Source organism: Bactrocera oleae, chromosome 2, assembly GCF_042242935.1.
Source record: "Bactrocera oleae isolate idBacOlea1 chromosome 2, idBacOlea1, whole genome shotgun sequence".
Classification (NCBI taxonomy): Eukaryota; Metazoa; Arthropoda; class Insecta; order Diptera; family Tephritidae; genus Bactrocera; species Bactrocera oleae.
In genome coordinates this window covers 69,730,002-69,757,917 of record NC_091536.1, presented here as the reverse complement: position 1 = coordinate 69,757,917, position 27,916 = coordinate 69,730,002, and the positions used below count along the sequence as shown (strand labels likewise).

At 33.4% G+C, this 27,916-nt stretch overlaps 3 protein-coding genes across 3 annotated transcripts; all 3 read left to right on the top strand.

Annotated features, from left to right (window-relative positions):
• The first annotated feature begins 2,626 nt into the window (after window positions 1–2,626).
• Mlc2 (myosin light chain 2) lies at window positions 2,627–7,257 on the top strand. The gene is made up of 3 exons (XM_014232785.3): window positions 2,627–2,753; window positions 3,708–3,947; window positions 4,077–7,257. The coding sequence occupies exons 1-3, from the start codon at window positions 2,751–2,753 to the stop codon at window positions 4,500–4,502; spliced, it is 669 nt and encodes a 222-aa protein (XP_014088260.1). The 5' UTR covers window positions 2,627–2,750; the 3' UTR covers window positions 4,503–7,257.
• A 4,931-nt stretch (window positions 7,258–12,188) lies between these two features.
• Rsod (Related to Sod) lies at window positions 12,189–18,847 on the top strand. Its single transcript, XM_014232838.3, has 12 exons — window positions 12,189–12,649; window positions 12,917–13,222; window positions 13,283–13,877; window positions 13,933–14,979; window positions 15,051–15,222; window positions 15,293–15,763; window positions 15,830–15,964; window positions 16,039–16,123; window positions 16,182–16,371; window positions 16,454–16,604; window positions 16,664–16,793; window positions 18,565–18,847. Exons 1-12 carry the CDS (start codon window positions 12,562–12,564, stop codon window positions 18,660–18,662), a joined length of 3,468 nt encoding a protein of 1,155 aa, XP_014088313.2. The 5' UTR covers window positions 12,189–12,561; the 3' UTR covers window positions 18,663–18,847.
• A 227-nt stretch (window positions 18,848–19,074) lies between these two features.
• Window positions 19,075–22,303, top strand: VhaAC45RP (VhaAC45-related protein). Its single transcript, XM_014232807.3, has 4 exons — window positions 19,075–19,530; window positions 20,150–20,402; window positions 21,016–21,389; window positions 21,460–22,303. Exons 1-4 carry the CDS (start codon window positions 19,207–19,209, stop codon window positions 21,667–21,669), a joined length of 1,161 nt encoding a protein of 386 aa, XP_014088282.2. The 5' UTR covers window positions 19,075–19,206; the 3' UTR covers window positions 21,670–22,303.
• The last annotated feature ends 5,613 nt before the right edge of the window (window positions 22,304–27,916 follow it).

The following is a 27,916-nucleotide window of genomic DNA, read 5'->3' as shown; positions in this document are numbered from 1 at the left end:
CGTAATGTTAATTTTGGTATACTCTTGTCGAACGGTAACCAATTTTGCGTTATTATAGTTACGTAATAGGGTCGATAGTTTATGCCACTATGTCTATTTTGTAGTCATTCTTTCAGTATTTTTACAATACGTGGCTACTTTACAATAATAAACACTTTAGGAAATTTAAGAATGATGCAACGTAACCTAATATTGCAAATGGGCACGACGGCCAATTGTTAGAGTTGCAATAACTTGGTACGAAAATAACCTAAATCGATGCTTACCTATAATATGAAATATTTTTATTTAAAAAATCAAAGGCTTCAACAGTAATAGAAATATTATACATTTCAAAACAGTATTGCTAATGCTTAATGTTTTGACTATTTTGACTGGACTTCTTTTGTGGCGGTATGTGAAGTCGCTTGTCTACGCAGATAAGCCCAAGACCATTGACGCTTTGGTAGAGAATTTCGGCGCGTTATTGCTAACATACGGCCCCAATTACTGCAAAAAGTGGTCGAAAAATTATGCTCTCGACTGGAACTTATTTGATCCAGCCGCTGCGATCATTTGTACGATATTATTTTTAAAACATAATGTAAAGCCCTTATCTTTATAATAAAGTCTAATTCTTGGCCATAACATTAAATTGGAAGCGTTTTATTTTTAGGTTTAGAAAACCTAATGTCCATAAAAAACACCTCTTGAATACTATACATTCCCTTATTTTAAAGATAGTTGAGATTTCTTAAGTTAAGTAATTGTGTTGCTCTTTTAATACCTAGTACCTATCATCTATGTAACTGGGTTTAAGCTTAATGCAATACATTACATTAGAAATATTTGTATACACACTTCCTTAACTTGTTTCGTATCTTATAATTTCGTTTGACGCCTTGTGAAAAAAACTTACTATTGAGTTAAAATACAGTTTCGAAATATAAGTCTTTAAAGAGATTCTTCAAAAGTAAGTTTTATTGTGTTGTGTGGTTACATGAATAAACAGAAAAGTGGCGATCATGAGAAAAGGACCTGTAGAGATATTATGTGTGCCTGTAACTACGTAAACCATGCGCATGTGGTAAAAGCGGGTTTCATATAAAATATCTATCTTATTAATTTTCCACGAAGTTTGTAAAACTCAGAAGGAAACGTCGCAGACCGTATAAAGTATCAGCGTGATGAGCTGAGTTCATTGAGTTATGTCCGTAAATCAGTTTGTTTTTTACTTTTCTCTTCAAGAAGCTCTAAAAACATTCTTCAGATTGGACTACTATAGCATATAGCTGTCAAACAAACTGACCGCACTTGTGAATGGTATTATAACTTCAGCCGAAGTTAAAGTTTTTTCTTGCTTTTTATAAATATTAAAATTTATATGCTTAAATCAGCAATAATTGATTGATAGGCGCCTTAACTAAAAATAAATTGAAATGCATTTATTATATAATTCAATTATGCTTGGATAACACAATTATATAATGTATAAGTATGTGTGTGCGAATGTTGTGCATAACATAAAAATATCATAATAAAAATAGTCTTGAGTTTCAGTAACACGAAAGATATTTAGAAATGCAAAAAAAAAGCAAAACAAAATATGTTATTGCACAACCGATTGCTCGACAATATTCAAACTTATACCAACATATGTTTTATGCATATAGATGTACATACATACATACTAAACAATATGTACAAGTGTTACTCAACCGATTGCGTACGGCGGCCGAAATCTTATAGAATGCCACGGATTCGATTCCTAGATTCTTTTTAGGGTGTGGGAGAGTAAAAGTCTTTGTGCACCACATATGCGTATGTATGTATGCAAGTATATAAAATATTTAATATGTATATATTAGATATATGCGCCAAGGCAGAATATACCATATAACATAGTAGAATGCTTTGGTCCGTAGGTGCTTTCGACCGAATTTAAATTTCGTTCATAAAATAACAAAAACAAGTTCAAAATAAAATTAAAAATAAAATGAAAAATAAAACGCATAAACATTAGATGCTTTCAAAACCACTGACGAAATTTCGTTTTCGTTGGTACAGAATTTTCGATCAGGCCAACACATCGAAATATACCACAAACATACTTGAGTATATACTTGCATACTTACATATATCTATATACCTATGTATATTCAAGTATGTGAGTTCTATAAGTACATACACCAGATTGCGGTGCGACAGAACGAAACACTAAAAATTAGAAAAAGAAGAAGAATTGGTTTTTAAAATTAGATTTTCATCGAGCATCAAAAAATGCGCAGAAAAAGTGCGCATACGGGCACAAACACAAACATATGTCCAAACACATTGATATACGCACCTAGCCAAAATTTATGTAGGGTTGTGTACGAGATACAGGCATGAAAGTGGCCAATATACCCCACCAAGCAGCCGGGCGAACCACAGCACGGCTACTAAAAAAGGTAGCACGAATATGTGAATGCACGAATGGAAAATCCGACGTATGAATATAGTTCGGCAAAGCAGACCAAAGGCCGAAACAGCATAAGATGGCGCTATATTAATTCTAAGAGGAGTAAGGGAAGGTGGCAAACTGATTGAAAAAATACCTGTGTATGGGTATTTGTGTGCGCAGGTGTATTGGTGTGTGTGTGTGTGGTTGGAAAGAATCGAGGCGCAAATTCTACAAAAGAAATGATGTCTTCCCGATAAAATCAGCCAGAACACTCAGTGTGCTCTGACCGCTCGATCCGTTTAGACAGCACAGAAAAAAGTTCAGCATCATGGTAAGGACTCACTATGGACTAGCCTTGTTTGTGGACTTATGAACTTGTGCACAAAGCAAAGGATATATAGCAAAATTAAAAAAAAATAAATTAAATGATTGAATATACAAATAACTACACAAAACAGTAAAGTGAATGAAGTAATGCACGCAATGAATGGAATTCGAACGAAGTAATTTTGGAAAAGTGATAACAAATTGAAAATGGTTCAGAAGTGAAATTAGTGATCAAATAACGGTTAATATAATATTGAAAATCAATTATCAGTGAAATTATATAAATAATTCTGAAAAATATCCCTTTTTTGAATGAAAAAAAATAATTTTTTTTTTTCAAAACTTCCAATTGTCGAAATTTTAAGTGATCAACGCACGCAATTGGACATACCTCCTTCAAACACTAGTGCATGCGTACATAGAAATACATAGACTATGACGAAATCAGACTTCTATGCGTTACTCGATTGTTTCATTTCATGTTACTATAAATGGAATTCGTAATACGATATAACTATACATACACACATAATGTGAACATTAGCGGTGGCCAACTAAATGGTTTTTACTTTAGTGGAAAATATTTTAAATTGCGTAATTGTTTCAAGATTTAATTAAATGTGATGAAAATATGAAATAAATCACACTTTAATGCAGTTTTTATTTTATTTTTACATATTTAAATATTTTTTCTTTAAAAAAGTTTCACTTTAAAATATTTGTACCAAATTAAAAAAAATATTAAAAAAGGCCGAATCCTTCTGAATGTTTTATTTCAAATTATTTAACCATAATATATTCCCTAGTTTGAATACTTCACATCACTGCTGTTTACAGTACTATTATGCCTTACTGCAATAATTTACTGAAATTTGTGTAAATATTTGAAAAGTTTTCGACTTTCTTTTTAATTGTTGAAGTCAATGTCTTTAATCGTAAACTTTTCAATATCTAATAGGCCGATGAGAAGAAGAAGGTTAAGAAGAAGAAGACCAAGGAAGAGGGAGGTACTTCTGAAACCGCTTCTGAAGCCGCATCTGAGGCCGCAACCCCAGCACCAGTGGCCACTCCAGCTCCAGCTTCAACCACTGGATCAAAGAGAGCGTCAGGTGGCTCACGTGGCTCAAAGAAATCGAAGCGCGCTGGTTCCAGCGTGTTCTCTGTTTTCTCGCAGAAACAAATTGCCGAATTCAAGGAAGTAAGTACAGTTTGTGTGTTACAGTAAAGATTTTTCCGCTTAGACTAACATAGATTTAAGTGCTGATATGAAATTAATACCGTGTGACAGTTACTAATACCATCCCTTTTTATACCTGCTTTCCCATAGGCTTTCCAACTAATGGATGCCGACAAGGATGGCATCATTGGCAAGAACGATCTGCGTGCCGCTTTCGATTCCGTTGGCAAAATCGCCGCCGATAAGGAATTAGACCAGATGTTAGGTGAAGCCTCCGGCCCCATCAACTTCACACAATTGTTGACCTTGTTCGCCAACCGTATGGCATCAGCCGGTGCCAATGATGAAGATGAAGTTGTCATTGCCGCTTTCAAAACATTCGATGTCGATGGTCTCATTGATGGTGAAAGTTTCCGTGAAACACTCATGAACTTTGGTGATAAATTCAGCGCCAAGGAGTGTGACGATGCCTGGGATCAGATGGTTATTGACGATAAGAATCAAATCGATACCGCCGCCCTTATTGAAATGCTCACCGGCAAGGGTGAGGAAGAAGAGGAGGAAGCCGCAGCATAAACAGCTTTACACTGCACTCTAGCAACAACATCAGCAAACAAATAAGTAAAAAAAAAATAAAAAATTATATATAATATATAAAAATAACCTTAATACAAAACACTAAGATCCTGTTTTGAAAACCAAAAAAAAATGTATCTTTACTTTTTTAAAAAAAAATAATTAACAACATATTTTGTGTGTAAATTTACGCATTCAGTTATTTAAAAGAAACAACCACACCTTTTCTTCACAGAAAAAAAGCATAACGATAAAAAAAAATAGTCCCTATATTAGTGAGCAATGAAACACTGAACAGTTAACTGAAAGAAAAGCAACAAATGTGTAACTGCGTAAAGAAAGTTTCGTTACATTTTGCATTGTACTCAAAGTTGCGCGTCTCCACCAGCATTTGGTATATGTCAAGCAACAACTGGCAGTTAGTTTTTTAGTTGATAATTTAAATTTTATAAAAAAAACAAACTAAAAAAAAATACTTAAATTATTTTATTTTAGAAAAAAACTAAAAACCAAAAAACAAATAAGAAAAATCAACAAAAAACTTAAAAACAGAAAACTTTCTAAGATTTTTATTTGTTGTAGCAGACTTTTCCACCAACCTCAACAACAGCAATTATCAAAACTCTTTGCACACTCAATGTAGGGACGCGTGTTTTAATCGTCACACATGGGAATTTCAGCGTAGGTTAAAGGCAACCAGTGTAGGCCATTAATTATTAATAACTATTAGAAACAATGCACGTTTATTGTTAATAACTATTATTGCGAATAAGCTTATTACGAATAGACAAACAAGAAAGGATGTAGTAATGAAGAAGAAAAAAGAAACACTTAATCATTCACCAAAATATCAAAATATCTTAAACTATCACTCATCACTCTCACTAAGCTATACCTATAAATAATGCTTTTCGCCTATATTTATTTTAACACATTTATATATACATACCTATCACCATAATATCGAAATGTACGCATGAAACCTAATTTATAAGTGCTTACAAATTTTGACAAACAAGATCTATAACCTTACACGATTTAGTACATATATCTAAAAATCTATATGTGTTTTTGAAGTTCTATATATTTATTCATACGAACCTAACCTAACTTTAGTTTTGTGTTTTGAAGTTCAATAATTATTGTTATAATTCCTACCCTATCCGTTTATGTTGTTTTGAACTATTTAGTTTAGATTTATTAAACCCTTACCCGATCCGTGTATGTTTATTGAATTTCTATATATTTATATATATATTTAACGTTATTATATATACACATATATAAATGTGTGTGTTTTTTTTGGAATACTAACCCGATTTTATGAGAAACGATCATTAAATATGACGATTATAGTTAAACTTACTAAACATTTGCGCGTTACTTTGAATATTCTTAACACTTTTTGTCCATAAAACAATTGAAAAAATATTAGGAAAATATATACATATAATTTATTGCAACACTGAGTATATGCACTTTATATGAACATGAGATGATTATGTCGATTTTTTGCAATTTACCAAAGACTTACATATATATTGCAGTTATATTCAACTGAGAAAGCGTTAATGTTATAATTATTTCAAACATTTAAAGATTTTTGAATAAATATTTACAAATACTTGGCAAATGCATGTTTGCTTTTAGCAATTTTAAAATAACATTTTAAAGTGAACCATCCCTTGGAGAACTTATACATATATAACGAATTTAATGTGAAGAGATATAAAAATAAAATAAAAATCAAAAAAAAAAAAATACGAAAACAACATGCATGTTTAAACTTATTATTTAATCACATATATACTATATACATATTGCATAACTTATGATGAATTCTATATAAATTTCAATTTAATTCAATTGTTCTACTACTAACACACAAGTATAAACAAAGTATATTCATACATATTATTTGCAAGCGCTATTGTGCGATTATATACAATATTTATATATATATACGTATTTATATAACCGAAACATTTAACAATTTTGAAATTTATGCACTAATAATTTACATACTTGTGTTTGTATATACGTTGCTAATCAACGATTAGCTGTTATATGAAAAGAGAAAAAACTTTAGGAAGTCTAATGATTATTCACAACAAATTACAACTGATAAATATTGAAAATTCTACTACTATTCATATATAAATTATTACATATATATATATATATATAAAAGAAAATATTAGTTATTATTTGCCTGGTATATGTTTACATATATGTATATATGCCAAGAAAATGTTTTACTAAACAATTAAAAAAAAAAAAATACATATACACGTATATATTTACTAACCGTATAAAATACTTAAAAATATTACACTCACATGCAAGCAAACAACGAACATTAATGAAGACCACAAGCACGTAATATTGAAAAAAAGTATTTTATTGTAAATGTATATACACATAAATACATATATATATATATAATAAATATACATATATATGTATGTGTATATGCATATATTTACCATAATAATAGTACATCAAGTACATAAAGAGCGGCAAAACCGAACGATGCTACTATATAGTATCAGAAATCTTTAACTTATTTAAACGTGCACTCAAATTCTTTGGAATTATCTATTATTTATATAGCATATAAGCAAAAAGACACGCTCTAGTCCTTCGATTGCTTATAACAACACAAACTAACTGTATGTATTTTATAAACTGACCAAACTTGTGCTAATGCTATAAACATTTTTTGCAAATATAACACTGTTACTCAAACTGCAAACGAAGTGTTTAACATGAACAGTTTAAAAACGAAACACACACACATACACTTATATACAGAAATAATTTTAGGGCGTGTTAGGTTTAAACGCATTCAACATCTTGTGCTGAATAGAGATTTTTTATTGATTTTGAGTGTAGAATGCTTTTAAAAATTTTAAAGAATTTATTTAAACTGTTTATTTATTAATCAATTGAAATGTCCCTTTACATATATATACGTTGCATATAATGCAACTTAAAGGCATCTCTAGCTATTATTAACTCTTAATTACAAAACATTTAAATATTTTAATTATAAACCCACAAAGTGAACGACGAAATTTTTAAGTATATAAAATTATATTAGTTTGTAGCTATTCATATATATTGAGAAAGAGGGCTAAAATCATGACAAATGAATACTATTAATCCATATAATATAATGACTCTGACTTTTGTAGACAAATTGTTATGAAAAATAGAAAAAAGAAGAAAAAAAAAACAGCAACAGTTGTAAAACATCTAACAACTGTACATAGAAAAATAATATCCAACGTTAACGAAACAAAAAGTATATAGCAAATCAAGATGACTTCAAAACATAATCAAACAAAATACTAAACCAAGCTGAATAAAACAACTTAAGTCATCTATAGAACAGCAAAAGAAAAAAAAGAACGCTTGTTTCATTTATGAGTATATCACTTTGCGTGCACTCAAGCGGATATGACGAAAAATTAGTTAAATTTTTTATAATTTTTTTTTTATACATTTTGTTTTGTGTTTTTTTGTTTAACATTTTTATTTATATTTTTAATTTTATTATTTACAACATTAATTTTTTTTTTGTATTATTGCTTAACAGGTACTTGTGCATACACGTATAATGAGAACGAAAATCATTACTAAAAATTTGTCACGTCTTCTTCAAACTAAAAACGCCAAAAACTAATGCATAAAGTTTTTACAATAACAATGTCATACACAAATTTCATTCGCTAGTTTATTACAACAAATCATATATAATATTTGTATAGTATGGATCGAACGGATTACGATGCCACTACATATGTACGAGCATATAATGATTTAGGAAAATTGAGAGTTACATATACACATATACTCGTATTATCCCATATTGCGTAGGTGGAACATAATGATACGAAATTAACATAACTTTGCACAAAACCCATGTTTAGAGATCACATGAAATCTTTATGTCGGTTTATTTAAATTAGAGTAGATCAAAAGAGATTCTGAAAATTCTGAAAAATCTAGAGCTTTTTTATCTTATGGTTTGCGAAAGTGTTATATTATAAATAAATATCTCATACACTTGCTACACCCGTGTCCAAATGTGCTGATCACACGTTGGATGCCTATTCGGTTAGGCTGTTCGACGGTTCTTATAGTCACAATATCTAAATTGAAAGCAGCATTCACCGCTCGACAAGCAATAGCATACTTAGAATAGTGTTTATGAGAGAATTTTTTCCTAGAAAAATCTACCAGCATTGAAGAGGCGACAAAAGCTTTGTCTCCACAATTTAAGAGATTACATCAAAACGAAGCGCACAAAATGGTATGATTGTTTGGGCAAACACTTGACTGGAATTTCATTTTACTTGGTTGAAATAGTATCCACTGTGAGCCAGAAGTGCTTGACCTTTTAGCAATTGAAGAAAAATGTGACAAACTTATTTTTTTGAATTCTGAACTCATTTTTATGGGTATTACCAGTACCTGTTAAGTAGTAACTATACTAAAATCATGTGTATGCAAGTTTTTTTGACATCGAGCAAATTTGTATTGAAAAGTAAGTATTTTCAAACAACTGAAGATTTTGCTTCGTTCCTTTGTCGATGAATTCTTGAAGGTTTAACCCTTACTGCTGAGAAATAAAAACGGGCGTCCCATGGTACATGTATGTATACTGAAGATCCTTATTGATCCGCACTGGTCCATATAAACTGCGCGTGCAAGCCGAATCGATAAAAATGCTTTACTAGATTGATATAATCTGCATTTATGTTTGTGTGACGTTTGATCCCTACACGTCAATTAGTGTGTGTTTTGGTTACTTTAACACGAATACATATTCGTATATTTGAGTGGCACAAAGCATTCTGTGAAGGTGTACTCCGCTCCTTAACAACTTAATTGATTGGAATGAAACACGGCACGAAGATTTTATTAAGATTTTTTAGAGAGATCAAAGATAATTTTGAGTTTTTGCGAAAGTCAACGCATGTTCCCAACCGCGTCTCTAAAATCGGTTTCTTTATTGTATATGGATTGGATGATTCGTTTACTTCGATATGAGGTGACCGTCTGAAGGAACACTGCTCATGAAATTGGTTTAATATAAAGATGGCTCGGTGTGAGCTCAGCGATTATGATCATCATTATTGAATTCACGGAAACGTTCAGAGAATTTTGTAAAAATTTAATTGAGATGACTTATTAAGTTATATTATAGGTCATAGATTTATTTAGTTTTATTGTTATATTTTACTTCGCGCCAGCTAAAATTATATTAAAAACATTATCAAATGTGGTATAAACTCTACCGGAGAGAATAAATTTAATATATTGATAAAACGTCCAACAAACGGTTTATAGTCGGCTGGAATGGATATATTGCCGGCAGAGAAAGGTCTCGGCTTATTGTGCTAACCTTTGACATTGTTAAGGTATACTCGAGAACATATTTTCAAGCAATTTTACATAAAAATAAGTAACTCACCCACTAACCGACATATTCGGCATAAGGTTTGTAAAAGTAACAAAAAGCATTTTATGTACATACAGAGATACTGGTAGTATTGACCCGACTTTATATATTTTTGGTATTATTACATATTGCTAATGAAAAAAATGTTTCTTCAGGTATCTCACATATCTCGAAAATCTTTATGTTAGATATATGGGGGCTAAGAGAAGTATTGACCCTATGGTCCACATCTTCGGTATATGGGGGCTTGAACAGTTGTGGCCCGACTTAGACAATTTTTGGACTTGAGTTGGCATATCTTGAATAAGAGTGTTATTGCAAAGTTTTATTTAAATATATTCATTAGTGCGTGATTTGTATACCGGAAAGTTCGAAAATCAGATGGAATTTAAATTTGTGTTATATGGGAAGTGGGCGTGATTGTAATCCAATTTCCGCCATTTTTACACTGTAACATTGGCATGCCAGTATAATTTTACTAACCAAATTTGGAATCGGCCAAGTAGATCCCGAAATATGGATTTTCACCTAAAGGTGGGCAGTACCACGCCTATTGTTCAAATTTGACTCCTATTAAACTTGATTGTACCATCATATGTATGTGTAAAATTCAAAGTATCCGACTTGTTTATTTAAAGAGTTATTGCACTTTTAGTAGTTTAACTCAAAACCGTTACGTGGGAAGTGTGCGGGGTTATCACCCGATTTCACACATTTTCACACTGTCGGGGTGCTAAAAAGAATTGTCCTGAGTGAATTTGATTATTATAGCTTTAATGGTTTAGGAGATTTGCACATTAAACCTATTAGAGAGCGGAGAACGCTCACTTAACAAAAAAAAAAATTTAAATGCAAATGCCCCTCCATAATGTGAATCGTTGTACTAAATAACAGTTTTTTATCTTATTGTGGAGCTTAGTTATAGCAATTTATTGGTTTTCGATTAATGGCGTTTTTTGCGCGTGGCAGTGATCCGACTACACCCATCTACGATACTAACCTTCCAATGGTTCCAATGATATCTTAATTTTTCCTGAGGTTACAGCTTGCATTTGTATATATATAACCCTATATCTAACTCGATTAGTTTGAGCTGATACAAGCAACCGTTAAGTGAACCAAACTATTATACTCTTGCAACATGTTGCTACAGTGTATAATAAGTTACATTTATAAAATTGAATGCGCTTTAATAATCGGTAATTTATTTTGAAAAAATTTGGGTTACCTTGATCCCGTAGCAGATCTCCAGGAGGACCTCCGAAAAACAGTAGAAACAAGGAATATTTTTCTGCTTAAAATTAACTCAAATCGAAAAACAAAAAACACAAAAATTTTTATAACAATAAAATACAGGTTAAGATCGAAAGGCTGTCAAAATTTTGATTTTTGACAAAATAGCGGCTTTCCGCAAAGGTCGTTTTTTGTGAAAAAATTAAAAAAATTAAAAATTAAATCTTATGCCTTCATCATTATTTGACAAATAAATATTTATATCTAAGAAGTTCCTGTAAAAATTTAAGTCAATCGGTTCAACCATTTCAGAGTAATTTTCCTTATCGAATCTAAAAACAGCGTTTTGAGAATAACGCGTTTAATGTTTTCAGATTTTCGGAGACTATTCTTAAGTATATGTACTCGATATATAAGCTTATATTTATATTTCGAGTTTTTGAAATTTACAAGTGGATATAACCCTTAAAATTCAATCAATTCGAGTAATTGCAACTTTATTAATAGGACTTCCTATCGTAAAAGAAACAGTGACAGTTGTATTGGGCTTTTATTAGCCCAAATTATTGCAGAATAGTAAGATGAAACGGAATTGTTAGCTGCACTAAGTAAGTATAATTTTTTGCACAGATTGGCGGATATAAGTAGTTAACTCAGGAAAAAAATCGGGTTATGCTCTCTTAAGCCAATAATTTTAAAACAATTTAACGAGTATTTATCCAGTCAAACACTATGAAGATGCAGTATACAAGTTAAATTTTTGAACACCTAATGTACACTGCCTGGTTAATATGGAAAGGGCAGCTCAAAGTATTAAATAATTTGCTCCTCAACGCATACTCAACTATCATTTTGTTTATTTGTTGCATGTAGATATTAGATATAAACAGTTAAACAACAACAATACTACCGGAATAGCACTAAGAACAACAGCAGCTTCAGTCAAACAACTTAAACAGCTGATTTCTTCAAAACCAGTTTCAAAGTTACTTCACAACCCATAGTACATAGCAGAAGCGGAAGAGAACAACTTTCGTTACGAAAGCACCAAATGGCCAATTCTCTTTCGAACCAACTCGAATGCGTTTTTAAGTCGACTTTAGCAGACCTACCATGGCTTTGTTGAAGAAAACCAGATTTAGTTGTGCGTAAAACGTTAATGAACGACTTTGCAAAGCGGTAAGCAGTGGCGATTTGTAGTGGAAATTTCGACACGATGTGATAGTGAAAGGAATTTTTAATTAATTTTTTTCAACATAATTTGTTTTTGTTGTACGATTGTGCAATATTTTTTTAACGCAATTAATGTTAACCTACGTGTAAATATTTTTTTGATATAAAGTATTTGAAAATATAATGTTGGTACAGAAAAACAAAATGAAGTCTCCAGGCAGTTATATATTGCTATTAGTCATCGCTGCTTGCATATTGTCGCAAAATATTGGTGAGTACGTAAGAAAGTGGGATCCAAGGGCGTTAACAAAATACAAATAAAAATAAATATTGGAAAAAATGCAAGAAAAACTTAACGCTCGTTTGCCTTTCCTTCACATTTCTTAACAACTATTTTAAGCGATCGCTTACTACCACAAAGACTGCATCTTCGTAACTTGTATACTCGTTAACGCACATTGTACATGACACGTTTTTTCTTCTATGTCTAATTACTTCTTTTATCGTGTTACTGTTTTCGTGCTTATTTCGTAAATAGTCGGCGCACAACAACTAATCGCGTACCTCTCTCAGCACGGTCTACATGGTGAGATTACCTTTCGTCAAGTGAATGCAACAACTGTGGAGATCAACGCCAAACTAGAAACCACGTTACAATATCCGGATCAGGTATGGAGTTGGGGTGTCAGACAGTTTCCAGTAGATTATACTGATATTGATCCAGAGTCGCGTTGTAGTGGGGAGCAATTGGGTGCACAAATTGTGAATTTCGACGATGAGCTAGATTTTTTGGTATTGCCCGGAAATGAGTCAACTACCTGGTATCGTGATATGACTTTAATAGGTAAGACAAATACATTTGCACAATACTTACAAAATTAAATTAAATCTTGCTGCATTGCAGGTGAAACTGGTATTTGGGGTAAATCTCTCGTTCTAACCGAGGTCAGTTCGCATACGCGCATTTGTGCTACTATCACCACAATCCAGATGTCGGTGGAGCATATGGCAGAGGCGCGCTTTAACACACCCATTGCGGGCTCTGTACATTTTCGTTGGTTAGCGCCAGTAGATGGTGCCGACGGTGACACACTGATTTACTCCGATCTCTATCACATACAAGCGCAACCGCCTAACGATGATACTAGTAAACCTATGACACGTCATAGCTGGAAAATTTTCGTTACCGACATATTTAAAAATGATCACCATCGTACCGAAGATAATTGTAACTTCTTGCAATTGGTATTCGACCCACAAGGCTATGGTGAGAACAAGGGTATTGGTGATCTTGACGCTAGATTAGGAAAAATAAGTGTGGCAAAAAATGCTTTACAAATGCCACAACGCGCAGTTTATAGAGATGATAAATTTGTGTTGTTACCCTCCGATTTATCCATACCCCATCGCACGTTGTATCTCGTCTTATTCGACGATCAACATCCCGATAACTTCCTGGCATGTACACAAATTCGTCATGTGGAACCACTGATATACAAGTAAGAATTATTTCACCTTTTATGAACACATTTTTATTAAATTTTTTTCCTATAGAACCTTTTTGAACTCTGGTGGCATTAAAGGTGAAATAACATTTACACAACGGTCTCGTTTTGATCCAACATTTTTGAATTTCACACTCGAATCGGCTGGCAAACAGGCACGGTTCGTTAATCGCAAATTCGCTGAAGACGTCTCCGCATTTCGTATACATACTCTACCACCTGTGCCACATCGCAAAGGTCTACCTAGTTACTGTGAATCCACTGGTGGCTTATATAATCCCCGTGAACTTGATAAATCTACCATACCACCACCTGGTTTTGGCACACAGGATCAATATCCTACTGGAGATTTGAGCGGGAAATTACAAAGTCGCAATAAAGATTACTATCATAACTATTTACTGCCAGGTGCTAGTTCAGAACTTAGTGGTCTGTATTGGGACACCTTTTTACCGTTACAAGGTCTTAAGAGCATAGCACACCGCGGTATGGTTATCTTCACTTATAATCGCACTAATGTTGACAACATTACTGAAAATCCTTGGAGCTGTTCAACTATAACACAATACCTTAAGAATAAGCTGTATCAGAAGCCGATGTATACAGCGCAAGTTCTACTCCGCTATCCAGTGGTGGGACGCGTACTCTTTCGTCAACCGGTTGAAGAGCCTTGGCAAGACACCACAGTCATATTTGAATACTTAATACATGCCGATGGATCCACACAAAACAATACATTCGAACATCGTTGGGCCATACATAGTAATGCGCCTGGCAAAGATTTTTACGACTGGCAGAATCGTTGTCTTTCCACCGGAAATGTTTTCAATCCACACAAAGTACAGTGGGGAAATCGTTCACTTGATGACTATTGTAAACCACATTTGCCGACAATGTGTCGTGTGGGAGCTTTGGATACACGCGTAGGAAAGTTGACCATAGCGGGGAGAAAGAAAAATGCAGAGAAGCTGAGTCGTCTCATGTTTACGGATACGAATTTGCCATTGTCGGGCAGACATAATATTTTAGGGAAGTCATTAGTAATCTATGATGATTTCGGGCCCGTAGCACGAGGCGAAAGACTGGCTTGCTCTGTGTAAGTAAAAATTGGTTTAAGGTGAAATGTTAGCGAAGATTATTAACAAAAAAACTTTTTTTTTTTAATAGCATTATAGGACACGTTCGACGCAAAGTAGTGGCAAAGGACTGGTACGCCAATGGAGATGAATTGACCGTAAGTGGGCGCTTGGAAATTACACAGCAATCGGAATACGACATTAGCAACATCGAAGTGCAGTTGAAGGGCTTAAGTGAAAACAGCGGCTATCACATACACATGGTATATATTAGACAATTATGAGAACCTCAAATTATATACTTATGTGTTTATGTACTTCAATTTCTTGCAGACACCAGTTGAATCGAATCTTGAATTTCCTTGTGAAGACACCACACTTTATGGTCACTGGAATCCCTTCGATATAAATGTCAAATCATCACCTCCGCCCAAACAAGGCACAACAGATCAGTATGAAATGGGCGATCTGAGTGGCAAATTTGGCACACTCGATGAACTAGTGCAGTACGAAGACGCCTATAACGACACAAATTTACCGCTTTTCGGTTACAACAGCGTGATCGGTCGTTCGGTGGTAATACATAAGAAGCGTCGAAATGCACGTTGGGCCTGCAGTACACTGGAGCGCGGTTACAGCCCTAGCGAGGCGCGTGAGATACGTGCGATAGCATCATTTCATCATCCCACTGGTTATGCCTACGGTTATATCAAAATGACACAACTAATACATACTGACGGTAGTCAATCGGAGACTGTTATCGAGGTGAAATTGAGGCATCCGGGCAAAAATGATCGAAATATGGTTTGACATGCACAAAAATATGCTAGGTGTTTTTTTTTTTTTAATTGGGAATATTTTTTATTTCAGACCCATAATCACAACTGGCAAATATTTGTGAATCCTGTCGGTGTGGATGCTGCAGTAAAACCAACGATAACACGTTGTGTTGCCGGCGGCTATGTGTGGAACCCTTATTACACCCAACTGGCAGATCCATTAAATGTGCGAATGATAACTAAAATGCATATATTACAGTTCCATATACACAGTTCTAATGAATATCGTCTAACTTATAGCGTGACTTGTACGAGCAGGAATGTGGTCCTGATAATCCATTACGTTGCTATGTAGGCGATGTTGGTGCGCGCCTAGGAACAATAAGTAAGAAGTATGCTCTTTAAATGAAATCCACCGTCATTAAAATTTTTTCTCTTTCCAGATCTTGGTGTGGAGCGTGTTGTATTCATAGACTCTAACTTTCCACTCGAAAGACCTGTGGGTGCCATCGGTCGTTCAATAGTCATCTTCGGACCTGAATACTCCTCGGAACGTTTCGCCTGCGCTAATATTGAACCGGATCATAATGTTTTCAAATATGTTAATTTACAGAAACCACCGAGATTCGTTGTGTAAGTACTATATACGTATTTACTTAATTTTTAAAACAATATATTATACTCGTACAATTTTATATTTAATATGCTTTGCTAGCGCTCAATTCTTGGAAGAACTACGCTCGGTTATGGGTATTCCAGAATGGATGTTGGATGTGGATGCGCGCAAAACAAAGGAGTTACACGGTGGCGCTTGCATTCAAATGATCATACACTTTAAGGGACCAATAGCACATCGTTTGGAAATGGTAAGATAATTGTTTTTTAAAGAAACAAAGTTGGCTAATATTTAATGTTTTTATATTAGGATATGTCACGCCTAATAGCTGCTGGTCGTTTAGATGCTCCTAGTCTATTCATTCCCGGATATGTGAACACTAAAAGAAAAGCCACCATTTCGTATAGAACTTGTGGTGTACGGGATCCAAATGAGAAACGTAAGTGACTCGTTGTTATTTTGATCATTTATTTTGCTATTTATCAGGCTGTGCAAATTAAAAAAAAAAAAGTTTTGTAAGAAAATTTTGCAAAACAACCAATGAAGGACTAAGTTTAAGCTTTTTTTTTAGTGAATATGAAAAAAATTCCCAGTTAGAAAGAGCCTACAGTTATCACATTAGAATCACCTAAAATTATATGGAAAATATTTTGCGCTCCTACAACAAAAAACCAACAAAAACTGGAGAATACTGCCCCAATTTGTATGGAAACTGAGAGAGTAGAGCCTCAATCTAGAAATATTTTAATATTTCTAACTTTCGAATGGAGTGGTTACCTAACAAAGTAATTTATAATAAAAATGTGTTAAAATATTCGAGAAAAATATATAGCACTGTCTAATTGACATAATATGGATTTAGCGGCTAGAAAACTTTCACCCATTTTTACTAAAAATTCAAATTAAGCCCACTCGTTCAATTAATTACATTCAGCATCTCTATTAGGCGCAAATAAAGCCAAACAAAACTAAACAATCTGATAGAATTCACCGGTTTTCAGCATTAGAGGCTGTTTATTTTATTTAGATTAGTTAAATAACGTGTGATGAGTGATTGAAAATTTTCCAGTAGCGACGCCAAGAATATTTTAACATTGACTTCTCCTTTCCATACATTAATTACGAAATTTTAACTAAAGAAATGTTAGATGAATAAACTGTTATACACTCAGCAATATGTCAGAGAGTAATATCTCTGTCACAGGTTGGATAGGTAGACAGGGTAGATGTCTGGCGACAAACATTTAGGAGGCCCATTGAGAAACCACTGAGACTAAAATCCTCTCACACTATCAATTCCTCTCTGAACCACACTGTGCTATTAATGAAGTTCCTCAATTAAAAAGGTTTGATATGTACAACTTCAGAGATATCGTCAAGGAAACCTTGATCGATAGTAGCGATTAATTTGTGACACAAAGCTTTGCAGTCGCAAGGAAGATTCTCTATATAATATTCGTCCTCTGTCTTTTGAGAGCTTCTACAGTATGATATTACCAGTCTGCTAGCGTGCCTTCCAATAAAACAATTACCTATTAGAGCACCTACTAGAATTCTTATGTCATTCCATATTCATTTCATGCCACGTTTGTCTACTTGTTGAACAAGTCAGGTTGTTTCCACCGAAACTCAGCTATATCTACAAGTATAACATTTTTGTCGATTAAATACCTACAAGTATCCAGAGGCATATAAATACCCTCTTTATCGCAGTCTATTTGGGATGTTAGATCAAGATATGATTTTAAAGCTCTTTGTCAGAACAAGAATGCTTGCTTAATTTGCTGTGACCCTCGCTTTGTAGGCATTGCAGTGATCTGACTGGAGTGGAAGACAATATTTGGGGTCATATTTAAGTTCTTTTCTTAGAAATATTTAAAAAGTATCGACGGAAACTTGCTAAGAATATTATAATGTCCCTTAGTACCGGTGACTAATCCTCCCTGGTTTCCCTCAATTTGAGAGCTGACTTCGCTGTCAGTTGAGGCGTACCACAGCTTATAACAGTTTCATTCACGTAATGGCTTTTTAATTGAAAAATATTTTTGAAGTCTTTGTTTTTAAATTAATACTAATCTGGTGAGAACTCTTTTGAAAATAAATTAAATTATCTGAACTGATCATTTTTCAATTATTTTTACTCAAGGAAACTTATTTACCGAACTTTATTTATATTTATATGAATATTCATTTTTCTACTTTCTTTTCAGGCACGAAGACGTTTTACGGAAGTTTTACCAACAGTTCAAATCGTTCGCTGCCAAATTATTTATTTTTCGCAATTTTGATTGCGCTGAGTTTATATTGAACAATAATTATTTGTTTAGCAAAATTAAACACACACATATACATACATACATACATACATACATACATAAAAATGTATATGTAGTCCAGAGTTTTTTAAAATTCGCACCTTTTTGTATAACTTTTATATCATTTTAGTGCATAAAAGCGATGAATAAATAAACATAATTTATTTTTAAAACCAAACTCTCTTCTGTATCTCTCTACCGCTGCGCTCTGCAATATTTACGGCTTTTGAATCTCTTTTACCACAATGCCGTCACCATTCACTTGCAAAGGCCGGCACTCTCGACACCCCTAATCTGACTTTCCTCCAAGCAGCTTGTTGGAAATGAGTTTATTATTTTGATTCTCAGCTGGCATTGCGTTTGCGCTGTAAACATGCGCCGTCAGTATCGATTGAAGAATGGATAAATTTGTTTGTGCATATCACGACAAGTTCCAAGCGTTTGCCTGCCAGCAGCAGTTGTGAAAAGTCACTTTTGTAGCCGTTGTGTGCCGCAGAGAAGCAGTACAGCAAATAATTAACAATATTGGAATCAATAATGCATTGCGTTTTTCTAGCGATTTACTTGAGTTTAGCTGTTACGACTTGCAGTGCTACTGGACTTAGTGGTCCGTACCTCTTTTGGGGTCATCAGAGTGTCATTAATTTGCAACCACGCGCTCTTGTCGAGGCCAGCGAAGAAGATCTGACCAATTTATTTCAGGACACTAAGGCCATTGTGGTTTTTGTGCGGAATACAACTGGACGCATTGATGGCAAGGCATATCCCAGATTTCAGCAAGTGGTGAAGTCAAACGCTTGGACATATTTACCACAACATTTTCTTAAAGCGGAACCCTTTAACTACAATGCCAATATAGAGGTGTGTATATATGTACATATATATATAGTATACCATATACGAGTATAAGTATGAAAAATGTAAGAGATTGCCAATGTTTGTTGCGAATGCAGATCGCATATACATACATATAAATCTATATGCATATGGATGTTTGTTTGTTTGAGCTCGAGCGCTTGATAGCATACATGTATGCGTTCGCAACGAATATCCCAGTGAGAAATCGTTAATGCAATTCTATTTCGGTATTTGTGTTTAATTTGTCATATGGGAAAAAATGAAAAAATGTTCTTCAGTGTTATATTTAACTACATTCTATACAATAGCTTAATAAACATTAATTTTTAGCTAAATTAGAGATTAAATTCTCAGAAATGGCTAAAGTTTGGAAAGTAGCTGGCAATTGAAATTTCAGTGAGGAGATCCATTTTTGCATTAATCAAAGAAAATATTGCTTTATTTTTCAACTTCCGAAAATTTTAGTTTAATATTTAAATAATAGATAAATCTTTTTAATTCTTCCATGATTAGAATTAACTTTTTGACAATATATCTATTCAAAGTTAGAGAATAATTGAAAAAATTTTGCATTATCCATGTGTTCACTGGGTTTCCAATTGATTTATTTTTTCGCGCGAAGGTCATTAATCTAAGCGGCAATGCTGAAGAAGAAGATGAATCAATTGTTTCTGGCTATAATGATGCGCTTACCATTTACGGCGAAGGAGAGGTATTGGGCATATTAGCGAGTCGCGATGATGACACACATTACATTTCTAAAAGAGACGCTAAAGAACGTGAAGAACGCACAGAAGAAGAACGTGGGGCAACAACGACTTCTCAGACACCAACCGCTGATGAGGAAGACAAAACTTTTATTTACGTAGCACTTGGTGGGTATACGTAATTTATTCTTAATACAAGGGAGCACATTTGACTGTGGAAAGGTGGGAGAGGAAGGCAAAATTTGTTAGAGGTGAAAGTGGATCGGCGGTGATATTCTTTACTTTCCATTTCAAACTGGTCACTTAAAATATTGCTCGCTAGATATAAAAAAATACCAGTAGAAATCAGATTTACTGGATTTGACTCTATGATAATTCTCTCTTCTCGACACTATTTTATTCACTCCTTGGAACGCGTTATGCGTCGAGTCCGAGCACATTACTATGAACAGATTTGCTGAAGGAATTAAATTCAGACTATGATTTGTGACAAGTATTTAATTCATATAAAACGAGTTTTTTTTTTTTTTTTTTGTTTTTAAAGACCCTAATCATAGTCATAATAGAAGTTGGTTGAGATGATAATGTTCAAGGGAATTGGAGTTTGAGAAAAAAACTTCAAAAGTTATTTTATACTATATGTACTTATTTAAATCTCATCATAAAAACAAAAAATTTTAGAACCAGCAGAACCAAATATATATTATTTAAATAATTTAGTCATAAAAATTATTGAAATGGACTACATAAATGTTGATAATATTACGCTATAATTTTACAGGCGACAAAGCGGTGCTTTATGTAACCTCAGCTCCAGTAATTAATATCACCGGCAGATTAAACGACACCAAGCTTATTTCGCATAACAAGGATGTTACTTTTGATGATCAAAAGGGTAAAGGATATGGGCGTCTCAATATTATATTCTCGGTGGAGACACAGAAATTATTCTTGCGCTTCAATTTTACACTGAGTCGTGGTTACTGGTACATGAAGGCTGTTGAAGTGGAGTACAATGATTACAAATCGGTGCTACCGGTTGTGGGTACAATTTATAGCATTCCGTCGGCACCAATTGGTTTTTCATATCGCTGCTCCTCGCGCAGTTTACAATTTGGCAATGACAGCGACAGTCTCGTCATAAATGACTTTCAGGTGAATACATTTTATTTACTTGTTAATATTTTGTTGTAATAAAGTCAAAATATTTTGTATATATGCTCAGGTGCAACCCTGGTTGAATGGTGTGCCACATTTTGGCGATGTTTACGATTGTGTTGGCTTTACAACTGCTCCTATTTGGGCTGGCATTTTGGTAACACTATTCTTGATTGGCATTTTGTCACTGGGACTGATTGCATTGATGGATATTAAAACACCAAATCGATTTGAGAGTTCACGCAGCAAGCAATTATCACTCTTTATACAGGAGTAAATAAATATTATAGCTTTAAGTTTAAGTCCACTCTTCTGCGGTTACTTAAATTGTCGCTATTAAGAGTTCGATATATTAAGTAATCAAATGTGTAAGTAATTTTGGTTGGAAATGTTCATACTAATTACCTACGGCATAGCAAATCCTTTTGTGCTCCTGACATTGGCTATAGAATTTTTTCTCATACATTTATTATTTATTTTAATTGTTATGTATGTTTATATCTTATTATTATATTAACCCTGACTATAATGTTATGATGTTTATTAGCCAACAATATCTGGTTAAAGTATATATGAATATAGGTAGTTATGTGAATATCCAAAATAAATACACATCATTCAAAAAAAAATATTCGTATATGTACTTTATGTATATGGATCTACTTATATTTGAAAAATGCTGGGTAACATTTCTGCAACGCTTGAGAAACTGTTACATAAGTTAGGTATAGCGAGAAAACTGATAAAAAAGTTTAATCTGTAGTATATTCTTTTCGTTAAATGTTTGTTCGCTGATATTTAAGTCCATATAGGTAATTTATTACAGTATGGAGTGATATTTGTTATGGATCAAAGAATATGTATTGAATTTTGCGTTAAAAATGAAATAAAGTTCTCCAAGCCACTTGAAATGTTGACTTCGGTGAGTTCACTTTGTCTTTTAAAAGTGTTTATAAGTGGTACAAGCGCTTTACAGAAGGCCGAGAAGATGTTGATGACGATGAGCATCCTGGAGATGCAAACACGTCAACGAGCGAAAAAAACATCGAAACGGTGAAAAAAATTGTTTTTGAATATTGGCATATCGATCGGCTCATTCCATTCAACTTTCTCGAATGTTTTAGGCAACGTCTGACAGAGAAGTTTGTTCCGAAATTGCTAAATGAGCAAAAGCAATGTCGCATTAGTATCGCTCAGGAGTTGTTGAATGACGTCAACAATCATGCCTCAACCACCGTATTTATCAGATTTGGCTCCCTGCGACTTTTTCCTATTACCAAAACTGAAGAAACCAATAAAAGCAAAGCGTTTAGCCAAAATTGATGATATCAAGTCAGAATCGAAGAAAGTGCTGATGACCATACCGAAAATCGTTGACACAATTGTATTATATCCGAGGGGCATTACGTTAAAGGGTACAAAATAGATATTAATGAATAAATAAGTACTTTAAATAAAAAAATCAAAATTCACTTTTTCCTTCGAACACACCTCGTATATGTAGATGAAGCGGAGTCACCTAACTAACTTAAAGTTCCATTTAAGCTCTGAAAGTAAAAGAACTCTGATTTGGCTCCCATTTTCTAGTATATATATTGAGCATTTCGAAATCAATGACGATATAGATAAATTAATTTTGTGCGATTGCATGAAGTTGCCTATCATACAAAGTCCAAAGGTTTTCATTGTGATGCCGGTAATAATTGGAGACGAAGAAATATCTGAAAACTACCCTAAACCATTTCGAAATACTTAATTTGCTTTCAAAATACTATCTGACCAAATATTTTGATACAAGTCTTTATACGATATGCTGATGCTCTGCTGTCTCTCTGATGCCAACACGATGATTTTCAGGCACTGTTTCTTTAATTTCTCGAGTGCGGCAAGTTTTCGATGACCTTCATTAGATACTTTGAGCAACTTAAATACTCGTACCTATATTCGTGATATTAGAAATGAATTTTTGGAACATTTGTAAATAGTAAATACACTTAATTTTAATGAAAGCCTCATTGCAATTAGAAAGAATGATGAATGAATAAGAATACGTTGTATTACATGTTTGTATGTGTTTGCACATGCTCTTAAGCGCTTTGGACGTATTCCTGCGCATGTTTGTTTCGTGCCTTTTTCCTTTCATCCCATTTATGTAGACTGGCAAGCTTTCTTTGCTTATCGATCTGTAGCTCAAACAGTTTTACTTTCTAATTTTGACCGGTATACACTTGTGTACATAAATACTTTAACGCCCAAATCGGGGAGCATTAGCAAAAACTAGCCAAAACGCATACGCAAACAAACAAAAGTATGTCGCCCGTCGAGTGGTCCGTTTACTCCATCAGCAAACTTGCAGCCCAAATGGCACACATGAAGAAAAGTGAATTCTGGTAATACACGACACCTGGTAAATGAAAAGAAAAGTTCTTCGCTTTCTGCATAACCACAAACGATGTGTACGCATAACGGTATGTATATGTATATTTTTGCAACAATGTTGCATATTCAAGTATTTTGCTCTTGAAAGTTTACATTTTATTATTTTAATTCAATTCAAATTACTACCGGTCAGTTGACTTTCGTTGTCATTTCTATGAAAAACGAAATCTATTGCTCGCTGTAGCTACTCGCGCATGCGCAATTTAGCCGCCTAATCAAAATGTATGAACTGCCGTAGCCAGCCGCCAACCGCCAACCGCATACGCATCCACACACAATCTGTGTCAATGCAGCCTCGTAAGTACTGTAAGTAAGTAAGGCACCGGCCCCAACCTGTCTGATGATGTCCAGCAGTGAATGTTGGCAGAAACAAACAGGATCGATGTGAAAGTGACTGTGTTTTTAAGTTAGTATTTACGTGGACGAACACAAAACGATGTTCGGCTATTTGATTTATGTCGCAATTGAGTAAATCGACGGTGAGGTTATTATGTTTGTGGGTTGTAGATCTCAAGTTGTCGAGTAATACCTATGTATGTATTTATTTAAGTATAAAAGATTTAGTTAAATTTTCCAAATTTTATAAAGTTATAAATAAGTTAGATAAGAATTGAAAGTTGAAAACATACATACTTTACTAGCACGCTTTAGATGCCAATTTTAATTTTGTTTTAGATGAAACGATTATATAGAATCAGCTTCTTTAAAACATTATTCCAAAAATTGGCTTCTAGCCGCCACTTTCTATCGAAATTTCAATAAGTTTTTTATAAATAATTAGTGTTTAATAAAGCTAAAAAGATTGCAGTTCAATTGTTTTCTCTCACGCTTAAAATAAATTATCGTTGGTTGACATATTTCGAGAGCTCTAGACTGGCCCAACCCCATCATGGAGTTCGAGTCAGAACTCCCCTACCTACGAGTATATAATATTTCAGATTGTCTGTCAAATCATACACTGTATGTATATCGAATGGGTGTAGAATATATATATATAGAATTAACCTTAGTATGAAGTGAATTGATCATAAAATCAAAAAGGAAGAATGTTAACTTCGGCAGCACCGCAGCTATAATATCATACCCTTCACAGCTGCGTTTACTATATGGCTAAATCGACTTAACTCGTCACGCTGATCATTTACATTTTATGATCTCCGACATTTCCTTCTGGATGTTACAGACTTTGTGGCTTACTTAATATACAATCTTCAGGGTATACAAATTAATAAAATAAGGTGTTTTTTTTTAGATAAGAAACACATATATTTTATAAATTACTTGTTGTATTTCTTCAGTAAGTTTTCCAAATGTGTAAAGATGATTTTGCCTTCACACCATATACCGCATTCTACAAATGTGTCTGCTCATCTATCAAACAGAAATAACACCCCATTTTGCAAAAAAAAGTATATTTATATACGTTTTCTGAAATATACCAATTAATCGTTGCATTATTCATAATTATTGGCACCGCATATTTGTGCGTATTTATAAAAATAATTGTCATTACCGACTTTGTTAGTCATTCAAAGTAATTTCCTCGAAAGAGAAATCCATTTTCCACCGCATAGCTGCAACATTCATGGAAAAGTTAATGTGGAAATGCAGCGACAATGCGCAATGTTGCACGCAACGCACACATACACACACTTAAGTTGCGCACACAAACACATGCCACTGGAGAAGTTCGAAAAGCCTTATTACCCACTATTGCCAACTATTGCAATTAGGCTTAACGCTTTTGCAGCAATATCTGCACTCATACATAGGCATTATTATTTTTTGTTTGTGCGCCATAAAATCATCAAGGCATCATCATTCGAGATACACATAAGTAGATGTACATAAGCATGGCAATATGTCACTCGCAGTAAAACAGTTTTTTTAATATAATTTTTCATCATAAACTTTTTAATGGTCGTAAAAGTTTTTCATCTAATCAAAATGCTGCATTTGATTTGAATAGTTATCATTTCTGTTGAACGGATTTGTAGCTAACTATTGTACATATGCATATAATATATATAGTCAAAAGAGAAACTACATATATTGTATTTAAATTAAATAATATTGATAATTTTGTGCATAAATTCCGATGTTGAGTTGAATCTTTTGGCATAATATTATAAACAAATGTCATTTTAAATAAAGACATTGCGAAAAATTAACTTTCAAAAACAAATATTTATTTTTCATGAAAAAAATCTTAAATTTAATAAGTATTGTAGTGATTATTTAATTCGCTTATTCCAGTTTAGAGGTTTTGAAAAATGGTTTAACTAGGAGCCAAGAAAAAGGAAACGAATTTCTCTCTTTCAAGCATTATTTAACACCTAGTAACCATGTGTTTAATAATAATACTGTGAAGATGCATTGTAAAAGTCGCCGAGTACCTCATTTGAAAAATGCAATTTTGAGAAAAACGTTTTTAAAATAATGTGCTAAACAAACAGAACCGAACGCTTCAACACTACAGCGATTTACACAGAGAAAAAAATATTTTTTCAATAACCTTAAAACATACTTGATCGTAAGTACACAATTTATCCAAGTTAGCTAGTTTTATTATCATAATTTTAAGTAAAAAGTAAAAGAGTACTTTTTTCTTAATTATTTACTTATATAATTAGTTTGATAACATGATGAGTGTAAGCTTTACACTCGCTACATTTACATTTTCTTAATCGCCCAGGCAAATTAGCTGGCTACTCCAAAAATTAGGGATATATTTATACGAAGTGTCTACTTGTCCGTCTGTATATACGTCAAATAATCCCTCAGTTTTTGGTATATCTATCTGAAATTTCGCACACGAAGTTTTACTCCTAAGAAGCTGCTGATTTGTCGGAATCGCAGGTGTCGGACCTCTACGAGGTTTGTTCAAAAATTATCGCGACTTTTGTATTTCTTAAGAAAGTGTTTATTTATTCATGAATATCTATTTTTCCTCTTCAAACTTATCACCCCTATATAGAATGCACTTGTACCAACCACCAAAGTAATTTTATGTGATCTTCAATTTTGGGAAAAAAAGGTACAGAGGCTAGGTCTGGGGAATACGGTGGCTGCGGCAGAATTAATGTATTGTTTTTGGGCAAATACGAGGTTTGTTCAAAAAGTACCGTGAACTTTGAATTTTCACGGGCTACATGTATCCCATCTTCACCGATATCTACTTACCTAATGGCGTAAGTGCATTATATCTAAGAGTTATTACTTTAAAGAGAACAAAATAATTATTCATGAATAAATAATACTTTCTTAAGAAATACAAAATTCGCGATACTTTTTGAACAAACCTCGAATAGCATATAGCTGCCTTAAAAACTGATCGATCTAAATCACGTTCTTGTATGGTCATTATTTTATTTGACAAAATATCTTTACTAAATTTGGCACAGGTATATTGCACTATCGTATATAGTTGTCATACCCCTTATGTGTTGCTTCGGCGCGTTGAAGTTATAATTTTTTTGTTTTATACTATCAATAATATCAAACCTCTAAAAATTATTTTGGCATTAAAAGTTTCTAATAAATTTATAAGAGTTTAAAATGGCTTCACATGCAGTTTATCATTGAATATTCTTTCACTTTGAGGACAACTAGTAGACACCTAACATATCTATCTTGGAAAATTGGCACCTTCAACACTGTACAGGTGTTATAAGCGCCACATTATTGTTACTACTTCATAAATGCATATTTTTACGCTTAATGCATTAATTCTTAGGTTAAAACTATGTACGGTTGGTAACACTGAAGATATTATAATATAATATAACCTTGTCTTCTTAACACCTAATTTAACAATGTACACAAAATAACAAATGCAAAACTAAGTTTAAGTGTTACACATTAGATAATATGAACCTTATACAAACATAGGTACAGATACGTTGCTGTAACCTTAATAATTGTTGCGATATATTATTTTAAAAAAATTAGCTAAAAAAACTTTACAGTCCGTCGCGGTTACAAAAAAAAATCAAACTATATAAAGTGACTCTTTGCATAGAAGAGCCCGAATAGCATATGCTCATTATTTATATATGGGTAAACAAGTACATGCAAGTATGTAA